Source organism: Dermacentor silvarum, chromosome 8, assembly GCF_013339745.2.
Source record: "Dermacentor silvarum isolate Dsil-2018 chromosome 8, BIME_Dsil_1.4, whole genome shotgun sequence".
NCBI lineage: Eukaryota > Metazoa > Arthropoda > Arachnida > Ixodida > Ixodidae > Dermacentor > Dermacentor silvarum.
In genome coordinates this window covers 35070960-35093979 of record NC_051161.1, presented here as the reverse complement: position 1 = coordinate 35093979, position 23020 = coordinate 35070960, and the positions used below count along the sequence as shown (strand labels likewise).

Genomic DNA, 23020 nt, shown 5'->3' with positions numbered 1-23020 from the left:
CACCGGCAATGTTCAGTTAGAAACCAGAGAAATTAAGCACTGCCATGCGCTTCATAGGTGCATGTTAATTCTTGCGAGGTTCTGTGTGCGACTCAGACTCCGAGAGGTAGTGGCGTCTGTGCACGAACTTCGGAGGCCATACCAGGCCATGCTGTAGCGGTCGAGGAAGACGGTGTGGGTGTCACCGAGCTGTCCTAGAGAAGTTGGGGAGTCTCTGCTCTGAAACCCACGCCGTTGTTGCAGTAAATGAGTTCATAGCTGCAAGAAGCGCGGGAGTCTACCAATTTCTCTTTTCAGCGCTAATTCCTCAGGAAGAAGCCGGGAGCTGCGCAGAAGTCAGAGTAATGACGGAAGCATTTCCTCTTTCGCGTTTTACTTTGGTCCGCCTCTGGGCTAAAACATCGAACTCAATAGCGCCAAGAAGTGACAGTGATTGCTAGCGCAATTTTACGCACAGTAAGCGACTTGGTGTAATTCCGCCCAATATCGATTGTGCTCAGGCATCCCAGCGGCGAGAGCGCAATATGAGAATCTCTATGTCGAAGGCGGCTTGGTACGTATCGGCATCTATTGGTTCGGCATCTATTGCAGTTGTTCCAGCTATTGGAACTGACCGAAGTATACGCTCAGTGGCACACGCGGAAACGAAGATGCCTTGCTGCAACAAATCCTTCGCTTTTTTTTTTCACTTTCGCTGAACACGTTGTCCGACAATGAACCCGCCTAAAACAACGTGAGAAACAGCGATTGTAGAAAATAAAATAACATGATGCGTTAGCTCAGTCGTTGTGGCATTGCACTTCTTAGCAAGAGGACGCGGGTTCAATTCAGGCAGCGTAGGCCGCATTCCGATGGGGGCGAATTCCTAAAATACTAGTGTATACCGTGCATTGGGTGCACGTTCGAGAACTTCCGTTGCAAAGAATTATTCAGGAGCTTCTGTGTATGGTGCACCACATACTGAAATCGTTGTTTTGCCCTCGCAAAACCTCAGTTTTACAGAAAATTGCCAGTTTTGTCCGAAGGGCAAAGCACTCACTCCGATAGCAAAGTTTAGCATTGCGCTTTAACTTCTTGGACGGTGTCCTAACTATACGCGGGTCCGACTAACGCGGACGCAACATACGCAGGTGCGCCAAAATTTGCGGCGCCCTTAAATGCTTTAAGCATGTCTTGCAGGACGTGTCATGACATCGCACAGGCTCCACTACGCTGCCTGTAAAGAGCCGCGGCCGTAAAACTGCATTACTTTCAGGTTTGAGCACTCATATTATTTAGCAATTTTTAATATTTTATAGTCTGAGAAGATTTAAGATACAAACGCTGTGAGTGTTATATATAATGGCATTTGTTTGGGGGTTGCTATTCTCAAAATTCTGATGAATATTTTTTCAAGAATGTAACACCTGGTATGAACAAATTTAGTGATTGAATAGTGTAGCGATATAACCCACATATACGGCGTGGATAAGCATATAGTCTACATATACCTAAATATATGCTGTACCCCAAGGCGACGTCGACACTGACGGCGAAAATTCGCTTGGAGTCTCCACATAAAAAAAAATGAGAAGCTTAAGGTTCGCCTTTAAGAGTAGAATGCGATAGCGTTATCGGTCCCCGTTCGCATCGCATTTTTCTTTGAGTAGCCTTCACTGCAGCACACAATATGGAAAAGCCAGCTTAGCAAGACCAAGCTTACACCAATCTCCCTAAAGTTGGCTGCACCTTTAAACCCAAACGCATTGCTGGGAAGACATTTTTCAAGGGGCAATATAAGCCGTCATATATCAAAATATGAAGGCCCTTAGGAGCTTTCTTTATTATTTTAATTAAAGTTTGCTGTTGCCCCGAGGCGCGCGCATGTCCAAAACGCATTAGGCGGGCTAAGTCCTAGTTTGACCTTGGCTGAGCTTGAAGGTCAGATTTACGTAACCAGGCGTTTTATGCGTTTGTACCTGGAGTAGTAGAACTAAAATACTTGGAGGACGCTTAAGCTGCGCCTTTAGGAATAGAACGCCATGGTATTCAAAGATCCCTGACTGCCTTTCACGCTTCCCGGCAACTGCAGCTAATGTAACCATGATGTTTACCGAGGAACACTTGCGGCGAACGCTATGCACAAAGGCTAGCTTTCTGGTAGAAACGCGTCCTCTTGCGTTTGCCGATACCGGAGATAGTGCACAGCCGGGGTAAAAAAGAAAAAAAAATCACATCATTTGCAGGTTTCTGGTATTATTTCGCACTTTTAATATTCCACTCTCAGAAGATTTAACATAAAAGGCATGCGCTGTCACTGTCTTGTTTCATGACATTTGTTGCGGGCTGTCATTTTCAAAATTCCGAGGAATAACTTTGTCAAGAATGTAAGACAAGGTATGAGCAACTTTAGTGATAGAAATTCATGGTGTGGCAATATACCGCATGTCATAAGCAAGGCGTGGCACACACACACACACACACACACACACACACACACACACACACACACACACACACACACACACACACACACACACACACACACATATATATATATATATTATATATATATATATATATATATATATATACACACGGGAACTTTCACGAACAACTCCGCCACTCCCGACACCAGATTTTCTGCGACACGGAGCCCTTAAAGCTACCACGTTAAAATATTCCGACCGAACCAAACTTGCGCTGATATCTTTGTAAGCGATAGCTTCGAACGAGTCTCTCAGCAACCATGGTGAACCTAGCAGAGAAAGTAGTGGTTTTTTATTCAGCACTAAAACGTGTGCAATCACAAGACACGACACGCTTGACCTTGTAGAAGTGCGCCACAGGGCCACCGTACTGACGAGAGAGGCACCGCGAATTTCGGGCACGACTGACATGAAGGTACACGCACCTTTAACGAATTGACCATCTATTACCCTGAATCGAGGCTAATATATTCACCCCCACTCGAGACACAAGAATACAGGTCACTAACCTACGGAGAGTATAGACTAAGTATTTACTTAGTCCAAAAAGACTAGCTGCAATGACCGGTGGTGGCAGTACAGGGGTGAGCAATGGCTCATACCCTCGTACGACTACAAGCAATGACTCATAAATGGTTCATACCCCCGTAAGCAACGAAAAAGGGGTTTGTGTTTGAGTTTCTGCGTAACAGAATTATATTTTCTCTTATATTCAAATTATTTTCTCGTGTATTACTTTACTCTTGTATTTACACTTTGAGAAATTAAATTAGTTCAGTAAACGCCTGTGTGCCACGCGGAGAGCCTGCGTGGTCATGGTTCGGGATGAATTTTTCTGACGGACAACGCCGCCGGCGGCGGACGCCGACGCCAGATTTTCTGCGACACGGGGCCCTTACCGATTTTGTGTTAAAACTGACAACCCGGAAGACCATCAGTAGGATTTCCACTTGGGCTTGTTGGTTTTCCATTATGGACGTGTAGCATCGCGCGTAAAAAAAACATCGACAAAAGAAGGAACACAGTTTGCAGACACGAAGCGCAAACTGCAAACTATATATCAACAGGAAACTGTTCATAGTTTGCGCTTCGTGTGGACAAAAACATACACAAGAGAAGGAACACGTTTCACACACACAAAGCACGAACTATCAACAGTTTCGGTTGATAGTTTTGCTGATAGATAGCTGTTGATAAATGGTTGTGATAAATAGATAGATAGATAGATAGATAGATAGATAGATGGATAGATAGATAGCTGTTGATAAATGGTTGTGGTAGATAGATAGATAGCTGTTGATAAATGGCTGTGATAGATAGATAGATAGATAGATAGCTGTTGATAAATGATTGTGATAGATAGATAGATAGATAGATAGATGGATAGATAGCTGTTGATAAATGGTTGTGATAGATAGATAGATACGTAGATAGGTATATATATATATATAGATAGATAGATAGATAGATGAATAGATAGCTGTTGATAAATGGTTGTGATAGATAGATAGATACGTAGATAGCTGTATATATATATAGATAGATAGATAGATAGATAGATAGATAGATAGATAGATAGATAGATAGATAGATAGATAGATAGATAGATAGATAGATAGATAGATAGATAGATAGATAGATGGTGGTGGTGATAGTTGGTTTTTGATAGATGGTTGTTGATAGACGGTTTTCCGTGTTGATAGTTTGCGCTGCGTGTGTGTAAACTGTGTTGCTCCTTTTGTCCCTGTTTTTTACTCACAATGCTACCCGGAAAACCAGATACGGTTGGCGGAATGGGCTGATAGCGTCGCGGTGACGCAGACGCCACGCTATCCCACTCCGCTGGGAAAAAAAAAAAACTCCACTCAACTCGATAATAAAAGTTTATCTGTCCCTCACTCTGAGGTACGAACGCGTCTGATAACGTCGTTACGAAGAAGATGCGGGCTTTAAAAAAATAAATTATTGCTCTGCGACGCACCTAATGCGCCAAGCGTCGCAAACACAGCCTTTATACAGGCGTGCGTCCGTGGTCTAATGGCTACAGCGTTAATAATTGGGCTTCCGTGGTGGGGACCCAGGATTTATTTTTAGCGGCAAATAGTGACCAGTTTATCCTGATGGATTCAAGATACGAGAAGCATACAAACCGCAAAATGAGGAGAAGAGCCAAAGAAAGTGATCATTTTAGTAATAAAGATGGCATATAAGAAGTAGTTTATTGGGGTGTGTCGTATATGCTCCTACGAACATTCACTAGAGGGAACTACGGTGTTATTATCTACATGAGAGATGCAAGTATGGAGCTTTTAGCCAGCGTGGAAATGGTGGGTAATGTGCAGATTTGCCGAAACTTGGCCCTTCTGGCTTCAAAGGTTTTATAAATTACCAAATTTGATCCTTTTTTAACAACTTATGGCATTTCAAATGCAACATTTCGCCATAAATATGCACGTGCGAAGAGAATTATTGCCTTGCTTTGGTTAGGAAAAAATATATTTGCTCGGAAATTTGTGACGACAGAGCGCAATAAATAGCCACAAGAGCACCCGAAGCCCACAAGCACGAACTAATAGACTACTTTATGGTCTATACTCAGCATTCTCTTGGGAACAGAACCTATGCAGAGCTAGAGTTCCCTTCAGTATGTTTTGAAGAAAGGTTTGTGCCTCAATATCTAGGCTTCACTATACGCTGATCTCAACCCGCCGTGGTTGCTTAGTCGCTTTGGTGTTGGGCTGCTAAGCACGAGGTCGCCGGATCGAATCCCGGCCACGGCGGTCTGATTTCGATGGGGGGCGAAATGCTGAAACACCGGTGTACTTAGATATAGGGGCACGTTAAAGAACCCCAGGTGGTCCTAATTATTCCGGAGTCCCCACTATAGGGCGTGCCTCATAATCAGATCGGGGTCTTGGCTCCTAAAACCCCATAATTAATTTAATTTTTTTACGCTGATCTCAAACTATGGCTACATAAATCACGCAATTCGCTCATCACGTGACCACTAGTTTGATGCTCGCGCTGTGGAAAACGACCGACCGTTAAAAACCGCGCCACGGCGCTGCTTGTGTAAATCGCGTTCAATAAAGGCACGCCCACGTAGGCTGAAAACACAATCTAAAGAACTCAGCAGTGAAAGACACTTTGTTCGCACCAGCATTCAATTTAGACAACACCGCTCGCACAATCGAGCACGACGCTTCGAAGCATTCCAGTGCTTAGTGCAAGTGACAGCGCGCAAAGCAATATGCACATAATAGCGTCACAGTTAAGGCTGCTCGCACTGATGGGCTTTTCTTGCTTTTGTTTTTCTTCTCCGTTTTTTTTTATTTTCTTCTTTTGCATCACGTGTCGGTCCTCCTACATTTCCTTCTGTAGGAACACCCAAAAAAAGAAAACTAAGACAAGAAAGTGTGGTGCAGTCATTTCACTTGCTATTTCGCTCGTTTCAGACTGGGTGTATCCGGGCTGTCGCTGCGTGGAACGGAGCTTTTATTGCGAAAATACGGGCCTCACTGAGCTGCCAGCGACGGTGCCGAGAGATGCTATGGACCTGTGAGTACTTCTTTCGTAAAAGCTGACGTATTGGCTGCAGTGATACTGCTCCAACGGGTACCGACGAGTAAGCAAATAAATAAATAAATAAATAAATAAATAAATAAATAAATAAATAAATAAATAAATAAATAAATAATGGAATGAATGAATAAATGAATGAACAAACAAATAAATGTGTATATAAATAAATAAAAATTGGTCTTTTGGCAAGTACTGTGTAGCGATTTGGTATTGGTTGTCGGAAAAGACACAGTTGTAGAAAAGTGCATACTATTTTGCTCAACTTGTGTTAAAATGCCCTAGAGTTAAATTTTTGTCGGCGTCTGCAACTCCGTATGTTGTAACACGTCAAAACACACCGATTCCGCCAGGCATTGCCGTAGTAAGTGCACGCATATATGTTCTCTTCGCTAAGTTACAAGGAGTAGCCGGAGCCGCCATAAAGGAGCATGCATCCTCTCCTATTAATTATTTCAATAAAAAAGTGCGCGCAGATAATTTAATAGAAATAAATTGGCACTTTTACATACGTCTAATATACCATATAGTTTCTTAACAAAATGTCTGGTTCCGGGAGCTCGTTTCACTTAAGGAGGCGAAGAGCAAAACAAAACAAAAAAGCGGGAAAAGTCGACTGTGCGCTTGTGCTGTCTTTTGCCCGTGCCTGTTTCTTTGCGCTTTTTTATTGAGATTTTGAAAATGAGATGATAGCGCACGAGGACTGCGGCGGCTGCTCTTTGCATGTTAGTGAATCGTGTGCCGTTACGTAGGTCGTACGCGTCATTAACAGATAATCACCACGGTTACGTTGAGAAGTATGTGCCTAATGGTGGCGATGCTAGATGTATCTTTCGCTGAAGACCCGTGATTTAAGGCGTAGACGCCAAGCGATCACTAAACGCCAATATAAAGGCACGATGAACACCATGCCGAGGACTCTCAACAGTGCGTAGCGTGGAAACTACTCAACATCAATACATCGGAGGTCGTACTATCTTAGGTAATAAAAAGCGCCCCAAGAGTTTTTTTCCCTTTCTTTATTTCTGACTTTCTTTTTTGTCTGTCTTCGTTATATTTCTTAAATTTTCGTTATTTCCCTTTTTCTTTTTACTTTACATCTTCATTTGCTTTTCTTTAACTCTATCCCGTTTTTTTTTTCATTTATTTCTTTTCGTTGCCGCTATTTTTCTCTTCATTCCTTCTTATCCTCCTTTTATGGTTCTTTTCTTCCTTTCTTTCTTTGTTTTTTTTTCTCATTAATTTCTTTATTCTCGTTTTTCCTTTACGTACATCTTGTCTTCTCACTGTTTTTCTTTTCTTTCTCTCTTATTCCTGTTTAATCCTACCTGCTTCAGCGTCCCTCGTGAAGAGCCGATATATCCAAAGAGGGAAAATAAACAGTCGGATCTGGTTCACGTGTAAAGCGGGTATTAATAATATCACATGTAGGCGGTCGATTATGGCAATGAAGGCGGCCGCGCAGCAGTGCGGAAAAATGCGTGCCTGGGTCGGTTTCGCAATGCCCCCGTTCGCAGACACGTGGCTGCTGTTTTAATTGAGAACAGCACATCAGAAGCAGAAATAGAAATAGATTGTCGAGCAAGTAATAGTGTACCCTACCCTGGCCTACCACAATTTCATTAGGATCTTCCCACACGCGAACTTTCTAGTTTCGCACGTGTGTGGGTGGCGGGGAAAAGGAAGAAAGCAGGGGGGGGGGGGGGGGGTGTACTATATATACGGCAAAGAATGAGCTCGGTTAAAATCTACGAGCCTCTTTGCATTATATGAGTGGCAACCTCAGGCAGTTATAGCGCGAGCAATAAGTGCTTTTTCAAGTGACTCGTAGTAGCACATTTGTAAAAAAGATAATTCTTTATTACTCCTACGGTTCCAGGTAAAATACACAATGGTGAAGGAACCTTTAGCAATACCGGCACTCAGTTAAAGGCCGCTCCACCGCACAATTTGCCGTCGACCAAGTTAAGCGCATAGCTTCGAGGTCGGAGATGAAAAATTACGAAAGCGCTACGATTTGTTCTTGCTCTGCTTCAAAGCGGGTGGCCGGAAAAACAGCTCCGCGTGATTAGCCTGCAGTTTAGGGCAAAAAGCTAGCAGTGCAAGCGGCTGCGGTTAAAGTCCAACGCCAAGATTAAACTGAATGCATGACGCAGCTTTCAGGAGGTGGGAGGTACCTACTTCTCTTACGGGGTGCTTCCTGGTTTACAATTTTGACGCCCACAGAGCTTTCGGCAACATGCCTAAAGAAGGTGACATCGTAAAAGGTAAAAGAAAGTTATTTCTAGTGCTACTTTTGGCGCAAACGGGAGACAAAGGAAAAGCAAAAGAAAACAGATTGCTGCTCGTTTGATTTGTCTTTGCGCTAGAAGTGGCATTTCGTCCTACTGATTCCTTCATTGTTATATCGGTTATATTCTTGAGAATTACAGTTCAAAAATAACTTTATCTCTGGAGCTTCTTCATGAATAGATGGGAATGGAGAAATTGTTTTATTCGATCTCTTGGGAAAAGGCTATATCTAAAAGCGTCATTTCGTCTCAGTGGCGCTGCAATATACATGCTGCGCTGATACCGAATCGCTAATTCGGAAAAAGCTGGAAGAAATCAGACCTGTTATCTTTAACTTCATTATGAATAACGAGGAATAGTAAGTTAATCGGTCAAACATTGTCCTTAATTCTCAATCAGGAAGGTCTGTGAGTCGGCACGTAGGTCAGTAGCGGAATTACATCTGTGATATTTACTAAAGGTAAAATAGCAGCTACTCGCTGAACTCTATCCAATTTTTGGCGATTTGTTGATCGTTTAGGCGTCCAAAACTATCTTAGCTCACTCCATGGTAGGACTTCATGGAGTCTTACATGCTAGGCATATTATTTTAGGGGTTGCACGGCGCGTTCTCTGTTTGAGTTCTTGATTATATAATCTACATGCGCGTTTCACTTAAGGTCACGAGTAAAAACTAAATTTAAATATTTATAATATGGCAAATGACCATTAATAAAAACAAAACGGTTTGTATGACACTAACGAGAAAAAAGAAAGCACCCATCGCTTTCCCCCTACACCCTTAACGGCAGCCTAGTAATTAGAGTTGGACAGCGTAAGTATCTTGGTTTAACAATAATGTCCGACCTTAACTGGACGTCACATATTAACAACATTACTTCTTGTACATTACGAAAACTCTTTTTTCTCAAAAGGTGCCTGCGGATGGCACTAACTAACGCCAAACTTTTAACTTACACTACATTTGTGAGACCTGTCCTTGAGTATGCTAATGTCGTATGCTTCCCGTCCACTAAATCTAATATGCCTAAATTGGAAAGTATCCAAAGAAAGGCAATTAGGTTTGTCCACCGAAAATACCGGCGCAGTGATTCACCTACTCTTCTCCTAACACAGTCAGGGCTTGCAACTTTGGCAGTTCGAGCAAAACGAGCTCGTCTAAAATTTCTGCGTCAAATACTTCATAAACGACTAAAAATAGATGCTTCTGCATACGTTACCTTTTCCAAATCCCGCATACTTCGTCACAATTATCCGTATACACTAAACGAGTTCCTTTGTAATAACGATACTTTTCAGTTTTCCTTTTTCCCCCGTGTTGTTCGCGAGTGGAATAAGCTAGATGCATCTATAACTAACACAGTATCGCAGTCCGATTTTGTTAAGTTATTGGAAGATGAAATAAGTAGTTAGGAAAAAACAGTTCTTATGCACATATAATCATCAAAACTCCCACTTTTTGAACTATAGCTAAAAATTTACCTCCTTTATTTCTTTCTTCGTTTTTGTAACAGTTGCTCTTTTTATTAATATTATTATTGTTGTAAAATTACGCAGTGAACCTGTTTCATGTATTTCCATTTGCATGTTTCGATGTTTTTGCCGTTCTTTATATAACACATGCATTGTATGTGCAATCATATGCCCACCTGCTATGGTCTCGATATGAGACTGGCAGTATTGTAAATAAATAATAAATATGATACCTTTTTAAGTTCAGTACCACGCATCGTTACTGTGATTGAAGTAATAAATTACCAATTTTTCTAGATATCCTCATAAAAACTGATTTTGATGCGCTGAGCGTCATTTGCAATCGGTAACACCAGTGTATGATTTTCTTTTTTTTTTTTGCAAATTAGCTTCTAACTCTGACCCGAATATTGAAAGATTCTATCTTACTCTCTACTCCGCAATCATCCGCGGATAATCCCAGCGGAACAATAATACAGCTTAGTAGGTCATTAATGAATGTGAGGAATAGGAGAGGCTCCAATACACTGCCCTGGGACATTACAGATTCCTCAGCCAAAAGTTTAGAAGTAGAACCATTTATGTCACAATACCGAATATATGAAGTAAACCATTTAGTTCTATTGCCATTTTAAAGGCAGCGTTAATTTCTGAGCAAGAGCTTGTGTAGGAAATTTTCTAAAATACCTTGGCGAACTCAAAAAGAAAAGAAAAAGAGGTCCATCTGTCCATTATTATTGATTATCTCCGAAACGTTATGAACTATTCGAACAAGCTGCGTTGTAGTAGATATCCCTCACAAAAAAAAAAACTACACTGAGTTGATGAAAATACCTTACGTGTGTTAAGGTAGTTTGTGAGGCGCTTAACTAATATGATATAGTAACCCGAAGCAGGCACTTGTAAGACAGATTGGCTCGTAATTACTAGTACGCGATGCGCCACCAGCTTTGTGAATGGGTATTATTTTGGCCTGTTTATAAGCTCTAGGGAAAGTAAATTGGCCGAGGGAAGATTGGAAAATCATAGTTAGGTATTTAGCAACCGACGGGCGTACTGATGTTAAAACTCATTAGGCATGCAATCAGGACCAACACTTTCCTTAGTGTTAATCCAAAGAAGCAGATCCAGAACGCCTTCTTCCTTAATTACGATGTCATTAGCAGAAGGACGGTCTGATGAAACTGGCTAGTCAGGTAATGTTCCATCATCCCGAGTGAAGGCATAAAAAAAAAGACGTAATAAAATCTTTCCTGCGCTCCTGCGCAAGTTTTTAAAGACGCGGATAATTGATCTTGATCGGTGGATTTGTATACCACTAGAATTTTGCTGGCGGTTCCGAGAGGAAAATTTTCAGCCTCATGATAACGAACACATTCTTTGAATCCCTAACGATGCTATTAAGTTCTGTCCTCATTTGACGTAGGGTCCTCGTACGTAGCCCATCATTTCAGAGCTCGAATTTTCGGAACACGCCTTCCGTTTTCTCTGGATTATTCGCTTCGCATGGATTTATTTATTTATTTACTTATTTAGCATTGTTTTGGACGCAGAGGAGATCTCGGATGGCAATGCTAAAGGCAAAGAGTAATCTGCCAGACGTAGGCATGTCACCCGTATATTGCTAAGCAGTGAATAGCATACATTAGAAACATACACGCAATAAATGTGCACATCATTATACATTTTCTGAGCCAGAACAAGACAGTCTAAGTCCAGCATAGTAGCTTATGCAAGAAATATGCACAAAAATAAACAAGCAATAAATGAATCTGATTTAACAAGAAATATAATTATTGCAATGTATAGAAATATGAAAGATGTGAAATAACAGATGTGAAATAGCAGAACTTCTCGGCAAAATAATCTTAATGATAAAAATAAAGCTAATGCGCTTTCATAACACGTTTAAAGCCATTCAATTATCTGAAGTTTTGCGCAATGGTAATCGGGTTTGGATGTGCATTTATGAAGGTTGAAATTAAGTATGTTAGTCGTTTTGTACCGTAGCTCGTCCTGCAAAAGGGAACTCTAGAATGATTTTGCCTGAAATTGGATGACGTGATACTTGGCAGGTACATTCAATGAAAAATTAGAGAATCTTTCTGAATTTGACCCCGTATGTATACAGCGAGTTTAACCCTTTAACTACCAAGATAAGAAAGACTTGACCTAGAATGGTTTTATTGCTTTAGTTCTTCTTTACTTTGCTCAAGTACATAGAAATTTAAATATTAAATGGTTTCTCTAAACACTAAGCGAGATACAGTAGGTCAAAATTATTGTTGACCAGGTGTTGAAAGGTAAATGTGTGGTCTAAAACTGGTCTCTGGCACTTGCTATGGCAAGGTCACGGTGCGTTCTTCAGATGTACCTCTGTGGATTTCAGAAATAAGAGCTTTCTTAAAAAAATGAAAAAAAAAATCGCATTGGCAAGCATATGACACTCACGTACGCTAAGAAGATAACGACGAAGCCTTCAGGTTTTGTGACCAATACATCTGCTGCTGCTTACGCTCGTGATAGTGATATGCATTAGTGATAGCGTTAGGACCAGACTGAGGTCGTGTAAGATCAGCGTCAAATGATATTACGCGATAAATTACGTCCACTGAAGCCATTGATCCGCCAGAAGCGAGAAAAAAATGGAGCTGGGCATGCCACATAATGCGTAGGGCAGATAACCGGTGGACCATTAGAGTTACAGAATGGGTGCCAAGGCAAAGGAAGTGTAGCCGAGGACGGTAGAAAATTACGTAGGGTTACGAAATCAGGAAATTCGTAGGCGCAAGTTGGAATCAGCTAGCGCAAGACAAGGGCAATCGCAGATCGCTGGGAGAGGCCTTCGTCCTGTAGTGGACATAGAAATAGGCTGATGACGATAATAATTATGATGATGATGACGTCAATAAGTGACTAAGAGAAAGAAGAGACGGAATATAGAGATAGAATGCTAGCTACACTCATATACCAAGCTGTATATCACGATTTGTATCACAAGTTACTTGTTACCTGAGCGGACGAACGATATTGTGTAAAAAAATAGTATACAAATATACTAGAAAACAAGGCGCCACGAAATGTCCACAGCTGTTTCTATTAGACAGCACCGATGTGTTGAATACGGTCACAATCATTGATTTGTTACCGAGTACGCTTTCTGAAGTGAACGCGAACCTGTCTACATTATAAAACGCCCGCTTGCTGATAGTAAGGACACACTGATTGTAAGGAGGTAGTTCGGTGTGCTTCAAATATTTTTACCTATGCCCTGTTCCTGAAAAGCCCATTTCTGTCGCCAATGCTTCGATTACTGCAAGGTATTTGTAAAGATAAGGTGGTAACGAAAAGGAACACTACATTCAGTGAAACATTTAGGCGCACGCACGAAATTTGCCACCTTTCTCAATTTTCATTATTGGGCATTGTGATTCAAGTTGTGAAATTTCAGTAATTGGTATTCGTATTAGTGACATTCCAGTGTCGAATTCTCGACGACTGGTGTTATCATTTCGACATACCTTGTGCACGCTTTAGTCGATAAACATAAACATTTGCCTGACATTGAAGTTGAGATTCAAGTGGTGCACATTTTATCTATCTATCTATCTATCTATCTATCTATCTATCTATCTATCTATCTATCTATCTATCTATCTATCTATCTATCTATCTATCTATCTATCTATCTATCTATCTATCTATCTATCTATCTATCTATCTATCTATCTATCTATCTATCTATCTATCTATCTATCTATCTATCTATCTATCTATCTATCTATCTATCTATCTATCTATCTATCTATCTATCTATCTATCTATCTATCTATCTATCTATCTATCTATCTATCTATCTATCTATCTATTAGGTAAACCCGCATTCGCTCCAAGAGCATTATAGCGGGAGGGGGGATATACATGCACATATTTTACACATATTTAGATGTAAATACAAAACACAGTGTCACAAAAAGCGAACAAGGCTTTATAAGCAGGTCTTATTTCACGTGATCAAATGTTGCACAGGTTGAAAATAAAGCAGATTTTAAGCATGGCATTTCGTTTTATGGCATTTAACTGCCTCACGAAAGGTTTGCTTCACATATATTACAATATTTCCGCGGAATCTGCATAAGTTTCTATCTCTTGCAGGGATTTATCCGGAAACGTCTTCACAACGCTGCATACGAACGACTTCCCTGCAATGCCGTACCTTGAGACACTGTAAGTGTTGTGAATATTGGCGCAGTTCAACAGACTTACGAAGCTCTCAATCGCGATAGTTTTAAACTGCTACTTCGTCATCGACAGATCGGTTGAACACCGCTGTAGAAGGCTTGAATTTTGACTTCTTATTCAGTCTGCATATAAATATGAAGATAAACGTTATCAACTGCGACAGTTAAGACGTAACTTTGCGAAACACCAAAACTTAATTAGATATTCCAAAATATGCGCGTTCTTAAATGAGTTCTTCTTTTACCACAAAGAAGAAAATTAAACGAAGTCTGAATATAATGGCAATGTATAGACAGAAAATATGACAAAGAATGTGCATCTCCAACGCGCTACTATAAGCTGAAACACAATGAACCTAAAAAGAATCCTGAGACGCCCCAAAGTACTCAGGCATGAAGTTTGGATAGCTCGAGCTCAAGGTTCGGGTACTAAACTTCTTTAATAAAGGTTGCGCAATAACCTTCTTCGTCCGCAATTTTTTTTACACTGCTTCCTGCTGGAAAATATTGTTTTGAAGCTTGCATTTCTGGCGTGCCTCTTCAAGGCTTTCATGCAGATTACGCGCGAAAGGCATAGAGAAGGGAAATTAAGATAAGTTTTATATGTGCAAGAGAAAGAAGTGCCAAGCAGTCGGAAACGACGTGAATATCGAACCTTGCTTTTCTTGCATCCCTCTCACACATCTCCCACTCGTACAGTCCTTCCGTCAACGCCACGTGCCACGCCTGCAGGAGTGTTCTTTGGCTTATCTTTACTTATTTCTTCACGGAGGTCAACCGTTACAGCCGCATTTCGTGCGTTCTCGTGAGAGCACTCGGAGTGCTCCCGGCATCTCGCGTTTGTTTTCGCCAGCGTTAGCGCAAACCTTATTTTGCCATCGTGGTAGACGCATTCGCGACCTCCATCCGGAGTTCCATTTTGTCAATCTCGTCCTCGCAACAACCTCTCTCGGGGACCGCGAGTAATAAATCAGCCGTTGATGGCACTTATCGAAGCCTTTATTTTTCCTTTACGCCGCGTACCTTGATGTGAAGAGAAAGCCCACTTTGACGTACAAGAAAAGAAAAAAAGAGAAAAGTTCGGTTTATGCGCATACTAATTTGCGGCAACAGAAGACACGCTTGTGCAAGTAGCTGCTTTCGACGCGCCAATGGCAACATAGCATTTTTTTCTGTAGGAACAGCTTTTTGTCGGCTTTACGGGGCTGCCACATTCATTTCCTGTCCATATCTGGAGGCGGTAAAGCAATAATCCGAAGCAATAAAGCAGCGAAAAAAAAAACATCAGTGATAGTCATCAGAAGAAAAATCAATGCCCGGGAAATTGTTGTTAACGCGCTCGAGCTCGTGATTAATTTTGCTTAATGCGGTCATAGGCACGTGCGTTATCTGTCAATATGTCTAGACACCACTAATGGACCGCAGATGACAAAAAAAATTGCCCGCGGCAGTTCGCAGGGACTATTCGTAATGGTATAGCTCGTGTCTGGCGAAATATTCTAAATTTAGCGCTCGAAAATAAGCTTGTTATGCCAACAGGCCTACTCGTGGAGGAAATTATTTGAAGGGCCGCGCGGTAATATTAAAAAAAAACTTGCAAAGTTTTAACGACAGCGCAGATTTGGTACGCGAGACCACATCGTATAAAGCGCAAGACCTGGTGGTGACACCGCATTCAAATTCCTGTGTTAGCTTTCGCTGACGTCACAAATTGTTGGCATTATTCACCAATAATAGTGAAATCTTGATTATAAAAAAACAGTAAGTTTCTACCAATATGATAACCAAATAAAATAAAAGACCCGTATTTGTTTGTGCTATATCCGAAGAAAACGACTGTTCCGTGAAAGCAGGGGAAATGTCTAGCGATGCCTGGCCCTTGTGCGAATAAAATCCATATATCATCATCAAATGTCTCACGTCATACGCTGATGTCATAGCCGCTGCGATAAGGACTTTCATTGAAATATTTACTGTAATCACAATTTTTTTTCTTGCGAAAAAGCGCGAAAAGGGCTTTAAAATATTATTTACAAGTTTAGTGACAGCACAGTGTTTGAACTGAGTCGTTTTTTAATGCTGTTCTTAGACAGGTGAGCACAACGTTGTGCAGCAGAAGTTACTGACAACTGCACTCTCTACCTTCATCTCAGGTCATTGTCCTCATCGAAAGTCGAAGAGCTCTCTGAAAAAGTGTTTGAGAATCTTCCGAGCTTGAAAGAAGTGTAAGTACGCAGTCCGACATTGGGAAAATAAGCATGCGCTTCTTTTCGGAGCACCGGTCTTTTGGGTGACAAGCAAAAGAAGATGATGCTTATTCGTGGCGAAGCACCGTACATCGCATGAGGAAGAAGAAATTTTGTTGATCGTGAGAAATCGGGTCATTCGGTATGATGAAGAAACCTGCCCACACGCACTCAAATCCCACAATAGTTTAATTTCAAATTATTGCTTGTTGAATGCATGGTTAAAGAAAACAAAACGAAAAAAAAAGAAATATATCTCACTTGCTCGTGAAAACTGTTCGCTGAAAAGCTTGATTTTCTTATCATACATTTAAGCCAGGCTTCAATATTGCTTACTGAGACGCTCAATAAATGTTTTCCTGTGCCAGGTACCTCATGGGAAACGACATCGTTTGGCTTCGTGACTACACTTTCCAAGGAAGCAAAGAACTGGAAAATCTGTAAGTATACTCGACGCACATCAAATTATTTCTTTCAAGATAAGGGTAAAGCTCAAATGCAAACTTACATAAGTACGACGCACAAAGCGACAAGTAGCAGAATGTGTAAATATAATACAGTGCAAATTGTTGCTGTGAGCTATATAACGGAAGCTGAAAGGAGAAATTAAGTAAATCATCACATAAAGCGATGATCTATTCAGGGCCACACCAAAAACGACTCACAATACCAATTGTGTTAAACAAGGCCACTTGCTCAATTTATGTAAATTACAATCCCTCCATTGTTCCTGACCGGTAAACGTTTCAGGGTACTCAAAACTAAATGTCTCTACTTTGGCGACCTTTAGTGGAGTTTGGGTTCCGATTTCACATGCCACAGGCAAGCCTCAACTCGCGACCGCAGCCTTCTATTTCCCTCTCGGCCGTTTAAAGTCCGATTTTATTCATAGACGAGATCATTTAGTCAACGTTGCAAGAATTAGTGAAATTTTCAAGTAAAATTTGAACAATACAGCGGCTGCGGTTTCCCGCGCGTTGGTCAAGAGATTTATGCTTTGCTTTAAAGAAGTTGTTGCTGTGTGTTTTTCTTTTTTTATTTCAGTGTATTATCGCACAACGCTATCCGAGACATATCGACCGAAGCATTCAGTGGTCTTGAGAACCTCAGCGTTCTGTAAGTGCTTTTTTTTTATTTCTTTACATCAGCGAATCCAGTGTACTGCCAGGTCACCGTATGTTTTGTCAAGAATTTTGACAAAGTGTCCTCCAGAAAAATCCGATACAAATTTAACAAGTTCAAGTTCAAAACCAAGGCACAAAATAATGAAAGTGAAGCTTGAACAGCGTTTTGCAGTGGAATAAATCAAACGCATTAGCTACCCTACGCATTGTGCCATCGCCAGAAAAAAATATAGAAATAAATATTAAACGGCTATGTATTCCTCAGTCGGCATCAGTTGCATCAAATGGTATTAATAACTTTTTCAGAATCACCTTTATATAGTGGCTCAAAGTTCAAGTTCACACGTTATTTAATTGTATGGGGACGTAACCCTGATTAGATATTCGGATTTTATGTCACTATTATCGGTTAGCTCTGCGCCTGCTTTTTGTGAAAAGCATCATAGGCCTTTGCTTTGAAACTACATTATCTATGTGTTTGTCGTTTTCTTTTTTATAAAATGAACAAAAAAGATAATACAAGTATCTTACTTTGTTTCAAAAACTCTACAGAGATCTTAGAAGTTGCGCCCTGAGAAGGATCCACCACAAGCTTTTTCGGCACCTCGAAAGCCTCACAAGCCTGTGAGTAGCTTCTTCGTAAATCAAAGTGGTGATTTGGGCGAGTTGGTTTTGCATCGCGAGCTGGTTTTTGCACTAGAAGACGCCGAAAAACGAAAGGGTGGTACCGTATTCTGCACCGCCCTATTTTTGTAGGCGCCTTCAGGCGCAAAAACCAGTTCTTCGTCAATACATTAGCTACCTTTACAATGTGTTCTGCTGCCTGTGCTGCTTTATTAATGTCATGTTTGATGGTGACAATACCCGTGTGCGTGCGTGCGTGCGTGCGTCTGCGTGTGCGTGTGCGTGTGCGTGTGTGTGTGTGTAGAACTGCCAAGTCTTTTTGCGATGAGTTCGTAAACATTATGTTCTTATTCAAAATTACATTTGAGGATTAGCATTCAGGAACCGGTCATGGTTTATAATGGACAGTAGTGGAGGGATCTGTGTGGTATTTTCACCAGCTAGAGTTCGTTAACATGCACTCAGAAAATGGTACACGAACCTTTTTACAATCTACCTCCATTCAAGTGCGGCTGGGGCAGAGAATCGAATCCGTGACCACGTGCTCAGCAGAAGAAGGCCATTCGCACTTAGCCACACCTAAGGGCAAGATAAGTTTCTTGTAGACGGCAATAATCCAACAATTGCCATTAAGTTTACAGCATGGTTCTCACCAAAATTTAACTAATAATTCCTAGGATTTACTAGCAAGACCCCGTAATCATTTGAATACGGAAGATTCAGTCATTTACTTTATTAATATTGTTCTTGTTGTTTTTGCAGGTGGCTTGACGAAAATTCTATCGAAACTTTGCCCCCGGACACCTTCGCTCCATTGAAGAACCTCGAAATACTGTAAGTCATGGCGAAAAAAAAAAGATTCTGATGAATTTAGCGAAGCCTGCTCATGATGTCAACACAGAAATATTTGCTTTCAGATCGCTAACGAAGAACAAGCTGTCTCGGCTTTCATCAACATGCTTCAGTGGCCTCTCGATGCTCCTTACCTTGTAAGTGAACATTTCCTTGACAGTACTAATTTTGAAGGTCCCGAGAAGTCACCCTTCCCCCCTAGCAAGAAAAAAGAGAGAAAGAAAAAGAAAGAAAAGGGAAAAGAAATTAAAAAGAAAGATAGGGAGGCAAAACGAAAAAAAAAATATTTCGAGCAGAAACCATCTACGATGATTGTCAGTGCAAGCGAATGAACAAGAACGAGAGAGAGAGAGATGAGCGAGAGAGAGCGAGCGAGAAAAAGCATGACAGAACGAGTGATCGAGAGATAGAATGAGAGAGCGAACGAACGAACGAATGAACGAACGAATGAACGAACGAGGTCGTTCGTTCTTTCGTACGAGTCTGACCACCGACCAACCATGAAAACGGCTCAAAAGAGCCGTTTTCGGCTACGGTCATTAGTCGAATGAAAAGGAATCCTAACGAGACAAAGTTTCCCGGGAGAACGGAGGCGGGAAGTGACCAACAGTTGCCAAAGAAAGGCTGGAGACAACGTTTCGACAAGCAAGCTCGTCTTCATCTCGGGCAACAGCTGCCGACAAGGAAAGGAGTTGGTGTCCTGACGAGGGACCATATCACTCGTTGAAACGGGTCTCCAGTCCTTCTCCAATCGCTGCTGAAACACAAGGGAAAGGAGCCATGCAGCTTTATACCGTTGCGAGGAAGCAATGTTGCGCCTTATGCTGTGCTGTCATTTCCGTCACAGTGAAATGTCATTCAGCTCATTTCTGAAAAACTGCAATGGCGTGCCTTGTATGAAAATGGTTTAGGGGAAATTCTACGGATCTCTAGTCATTGATGTCGCAGTAATTTATGATTAGATATATATATATATATATATATATATATATATATATATATATAGAAAGAGAGAGAGAGATAGATAGATAGATAGATAGATAGATAGATAGATAGATAGATAGATAGATAGATAGATAGATAGATAGATAGATAGATAGATAGATAGATAGATAGATAGATTTTCCTGCAGGTTTCACCAAAATCTAAATGGAGAAGTGTTTATGCATTGAACCCCCATGCAAATGTGGCCGCCGCGATAGCGAATTGAACCCGCACCCTCAGCAGCAGAACGCCAAAGCCACGCAGCCAACGCGGAGGCTGCTCCCATCAAGTGTCGACTGAACGTGATAGAAAGGGACGTTAAGCGAGACTCATTAAGTGAGACTCCCTGCGCGATCCACGTCACGTTCGGGTACCGGGCCGCGCCTATTTTTGAGAACGGCACAAAGCCTGACGTGACATACGAGCGAGGAGTCCTCTGAGCAAACCGAGCCGCACTTCTCCGGTCTCCCAGCGTTCGCGACGACTCGAAGCTCGCAGCCTTACTGGTTTCTATTTTAGTACGAGGTGACTCTTCTCTCGGTACACACAAGAAATACTGTGTCATTCTTTCTTTCTTACCCTTTTGGCTTCTGATAAACAGTGCTGTGGTTCATTAGAAAAACTGTAGTGGTGGCATTGTCGACCGTATTATGATGAATGCCCACTTTGGAGAAAAAATAGCTTTATGACGCAGCAGCAAACAAAGGGAATTAAAGGGAATACACACGAGAGGCAGTTTATAAAATAAGAAAATTCAATAAAGTGTGGAGAACAGTGCTAGTGAAATAATAATAATAATAATAATAATAATAATAATAATAATAATAATAATAATAATAATAATAATAATAATAATAATAATAATAATAATAATAATAATAATAGGAGGAGGAGGATGAAGATGTGGGAAGACGAATAAATATTTATTTTTGAACGTCTTGAAGAAACCGCTTGATTATGAGCAGCTCCTGTAGCCAAGGGCTCTCTCGATTTGCTTACCTGAGGAATTAATGTGTGTGTAAATTCAATTGTAAAGGTTTTTGTGTTCTGCTTCCATCGGCATACGCGGTGAAATGGCATGTGAAGGAGCCCGTGACGTCGAACCCTGTCATGGGCACTAAGCGACCACTGCGAGTAGGGCCAGTTAATTATGAACCGCATGCTGTTAGAAAATTGAATGTAAGCTTGAGAAGTGCGTCCCTTATCACTAACTGCTGAGGTCAGCCTCTCCTGATTACGTGCATCATGGTAATTTGTACGTCTCCTTTCAGAAACCTGGCGTACAACAAGATTCGCGTCCTCGAAACACCATTCCTCGGGTTGGAAGAACTGCTCAACATGTAAGCAAATGACGTAAATCCTATGACAGATTCTCCTGGTGTCGGTGTAGGCAGGTGGCGTTGATGACGCATGATACAGTTTCCCCTTTGCGCTCCTGTAAAAAATTATTGTGCTATAATTCTTAGACTTTTGTTGTGCCCCCGATAACCCCCTAATTCGTGAGGCGCAGCCTAATTTTTCAACTACTACTCTTAACTACTAGTTTCAAAATAGGACGCCCCGGCGGAGAAATTACCGGCAAACATTCTAAAGGCTTGGTCGACCTCCGGCCAACACCGACCTCACTTCACCTCACCTCATCTCACATTTTGCCTTGGAAATAAAAGAAGATCGATGGTGAATGCCTAAAAGAATCCGCGAAATTGTTTTCAGGTGTCTTCCCCATTGGCGATAGGAAGTAGAAGAATCTGTGGCCCACGTCCCCTGTAGAAATGAATTTCAGTGCTTCAGTAACACTGGGAATAGCTTCTCACGAAAGGTGTACTGCAGGTGGAAGATCGAAATGACTTGGTGCTGTCAAGACGTTGAATTAGCTTTTAAGTTACACGTGGCTCCTGGCGATTTGCATACGCTGCAAAATTGCCGTTCTTCTGCGAAATATTGCATTCGTTCATTGCTGAATAACCAACACTCGCTGCTATTCTGTACTGACCGCCAACACTGCAAGAGCACCCAACAATGGTAAGGAATAAAGCAAGCGTACATGTTGCGGGCCTGACTTTCATGCATTCATGAAAGCATTGAAGGGCTGCCATGTATGCGGGCAATGATTTTCTCCCCATCAAAGAAATAACAAATGAACCACCGACATCATAGTTACGAACAGTTTACTAGCACGACTGCACAAAAGTTAAAACAAGCTCGTTTTCGACTTATGCAGCTGCCAATAGCATAATGTACTTTTTTTTTATACTCACTGCTGTCCCTAGTCCGCTCAATTCCTCTACAACGTTTAGGCAACGTTATTTTATGAAACGATGCACTCTGGTTGAGATGTTTTATGAAGAACTGTAAGCAACGCGAGTTGATTTTCAGTCCTGACAGAGCAGCACACGAACTGCTAAGTTATCTAGGTAGCTGATATTTGCAGTTACCAATGTCACATTATAAGCTGCCTGGTAAACAAGATGTTCTTGTGATATTACAGAGATCTGGAAGGCAACCTGCTGGACTTCGTTCCTCCTGAAACCTTTCAACCGCTGAAGCGGCTGCAATCACTGTAAGCATTGGAAGGTTTAAGTTTTCGACATTTAAGCTGTTTATTTTTTGAAGGCTCCATCATGAATGTGGCGCTTCGAAAACACCTACAAAGCTCTACTACATGCCGGCCTAGGAGCGTGTGCGCGCTGATAGCTAAATACGACTGTTGATTTGGCTTCTCCGTCATAAGTTTCTTTGTGTGGAGAAGCACGCTTCTCAGCACGTAGTTTAACAAATCGCGTACTTTTCTTTTTCTTTCTTTAATTACATTTATAATTTACTGAGCATAGTGTACGAAGAGGCGATCAAATTGATCTCGTCCACATATTGTTCACTTCATTTTGCGAAACAACGGCAGCACCTTTTCACCCGCCTAAAGGGATTGCGCATTTTATTCTTGTTCATTCGTTCGCTCGATTGTTTGTTTCTTCATTCGTTTGTCATCAATAAAATTATTCTTGGCGCTTTAAACCTCATTTTGCAAATGTATTTTGTATCAATCATTTCCTGTTTTTTTTTCTTGAGATGAAAATAAATGGAGGAGTTGCGGGCACCATTTGATGGCGGCGCCTACGCCTTTTTCACTTGGTTTATTA

The 23020-nt window shown here is 41.3% G+C and overlaps 1 protein-coding gene across 1 annotated transcript in view; it reads left to right on the top strand.

The window, feature by feature from the left end:
- LOC119462064 (relaxin receptor 1) overlaps positions 1-23020 on the top strand; it is a 73035-nt gene that overhangs the window by 39251 nt on the left and 10764 nt on the right. The window contains exons 4-13 of the mRNA XM_049672411.1: positions 5924-6026; positions 13968-14039; positions 16207-16278; positions 16668-16739; positions 17344-17415; positions 17976-18047; positions 18810-18881; positions 18965-19036; positions 21155-21223; positions 22372-22443. Coding sequence (XP_049528368.1) covers positions 5924-6026; positions 13968-14039; positions 16207-16278; positions 16668-16739; positions 17344-17415; positions 17976-18047; positions 18810-18881; positions 18965-19036; positions 21155-21223; positions 22372-22443 — 748 coding nt within the window. The remainder of the gene's footprint in view (positions 1-5923; positions 6027-13967; positions 14040-16206; positions 16279-16667; positions 16740-17343; positions 17416-17975; positions 18048-18809; positions 18882-18964; positions 19037-21154; positions 21224-22371; positions 22444-23020) is intronic.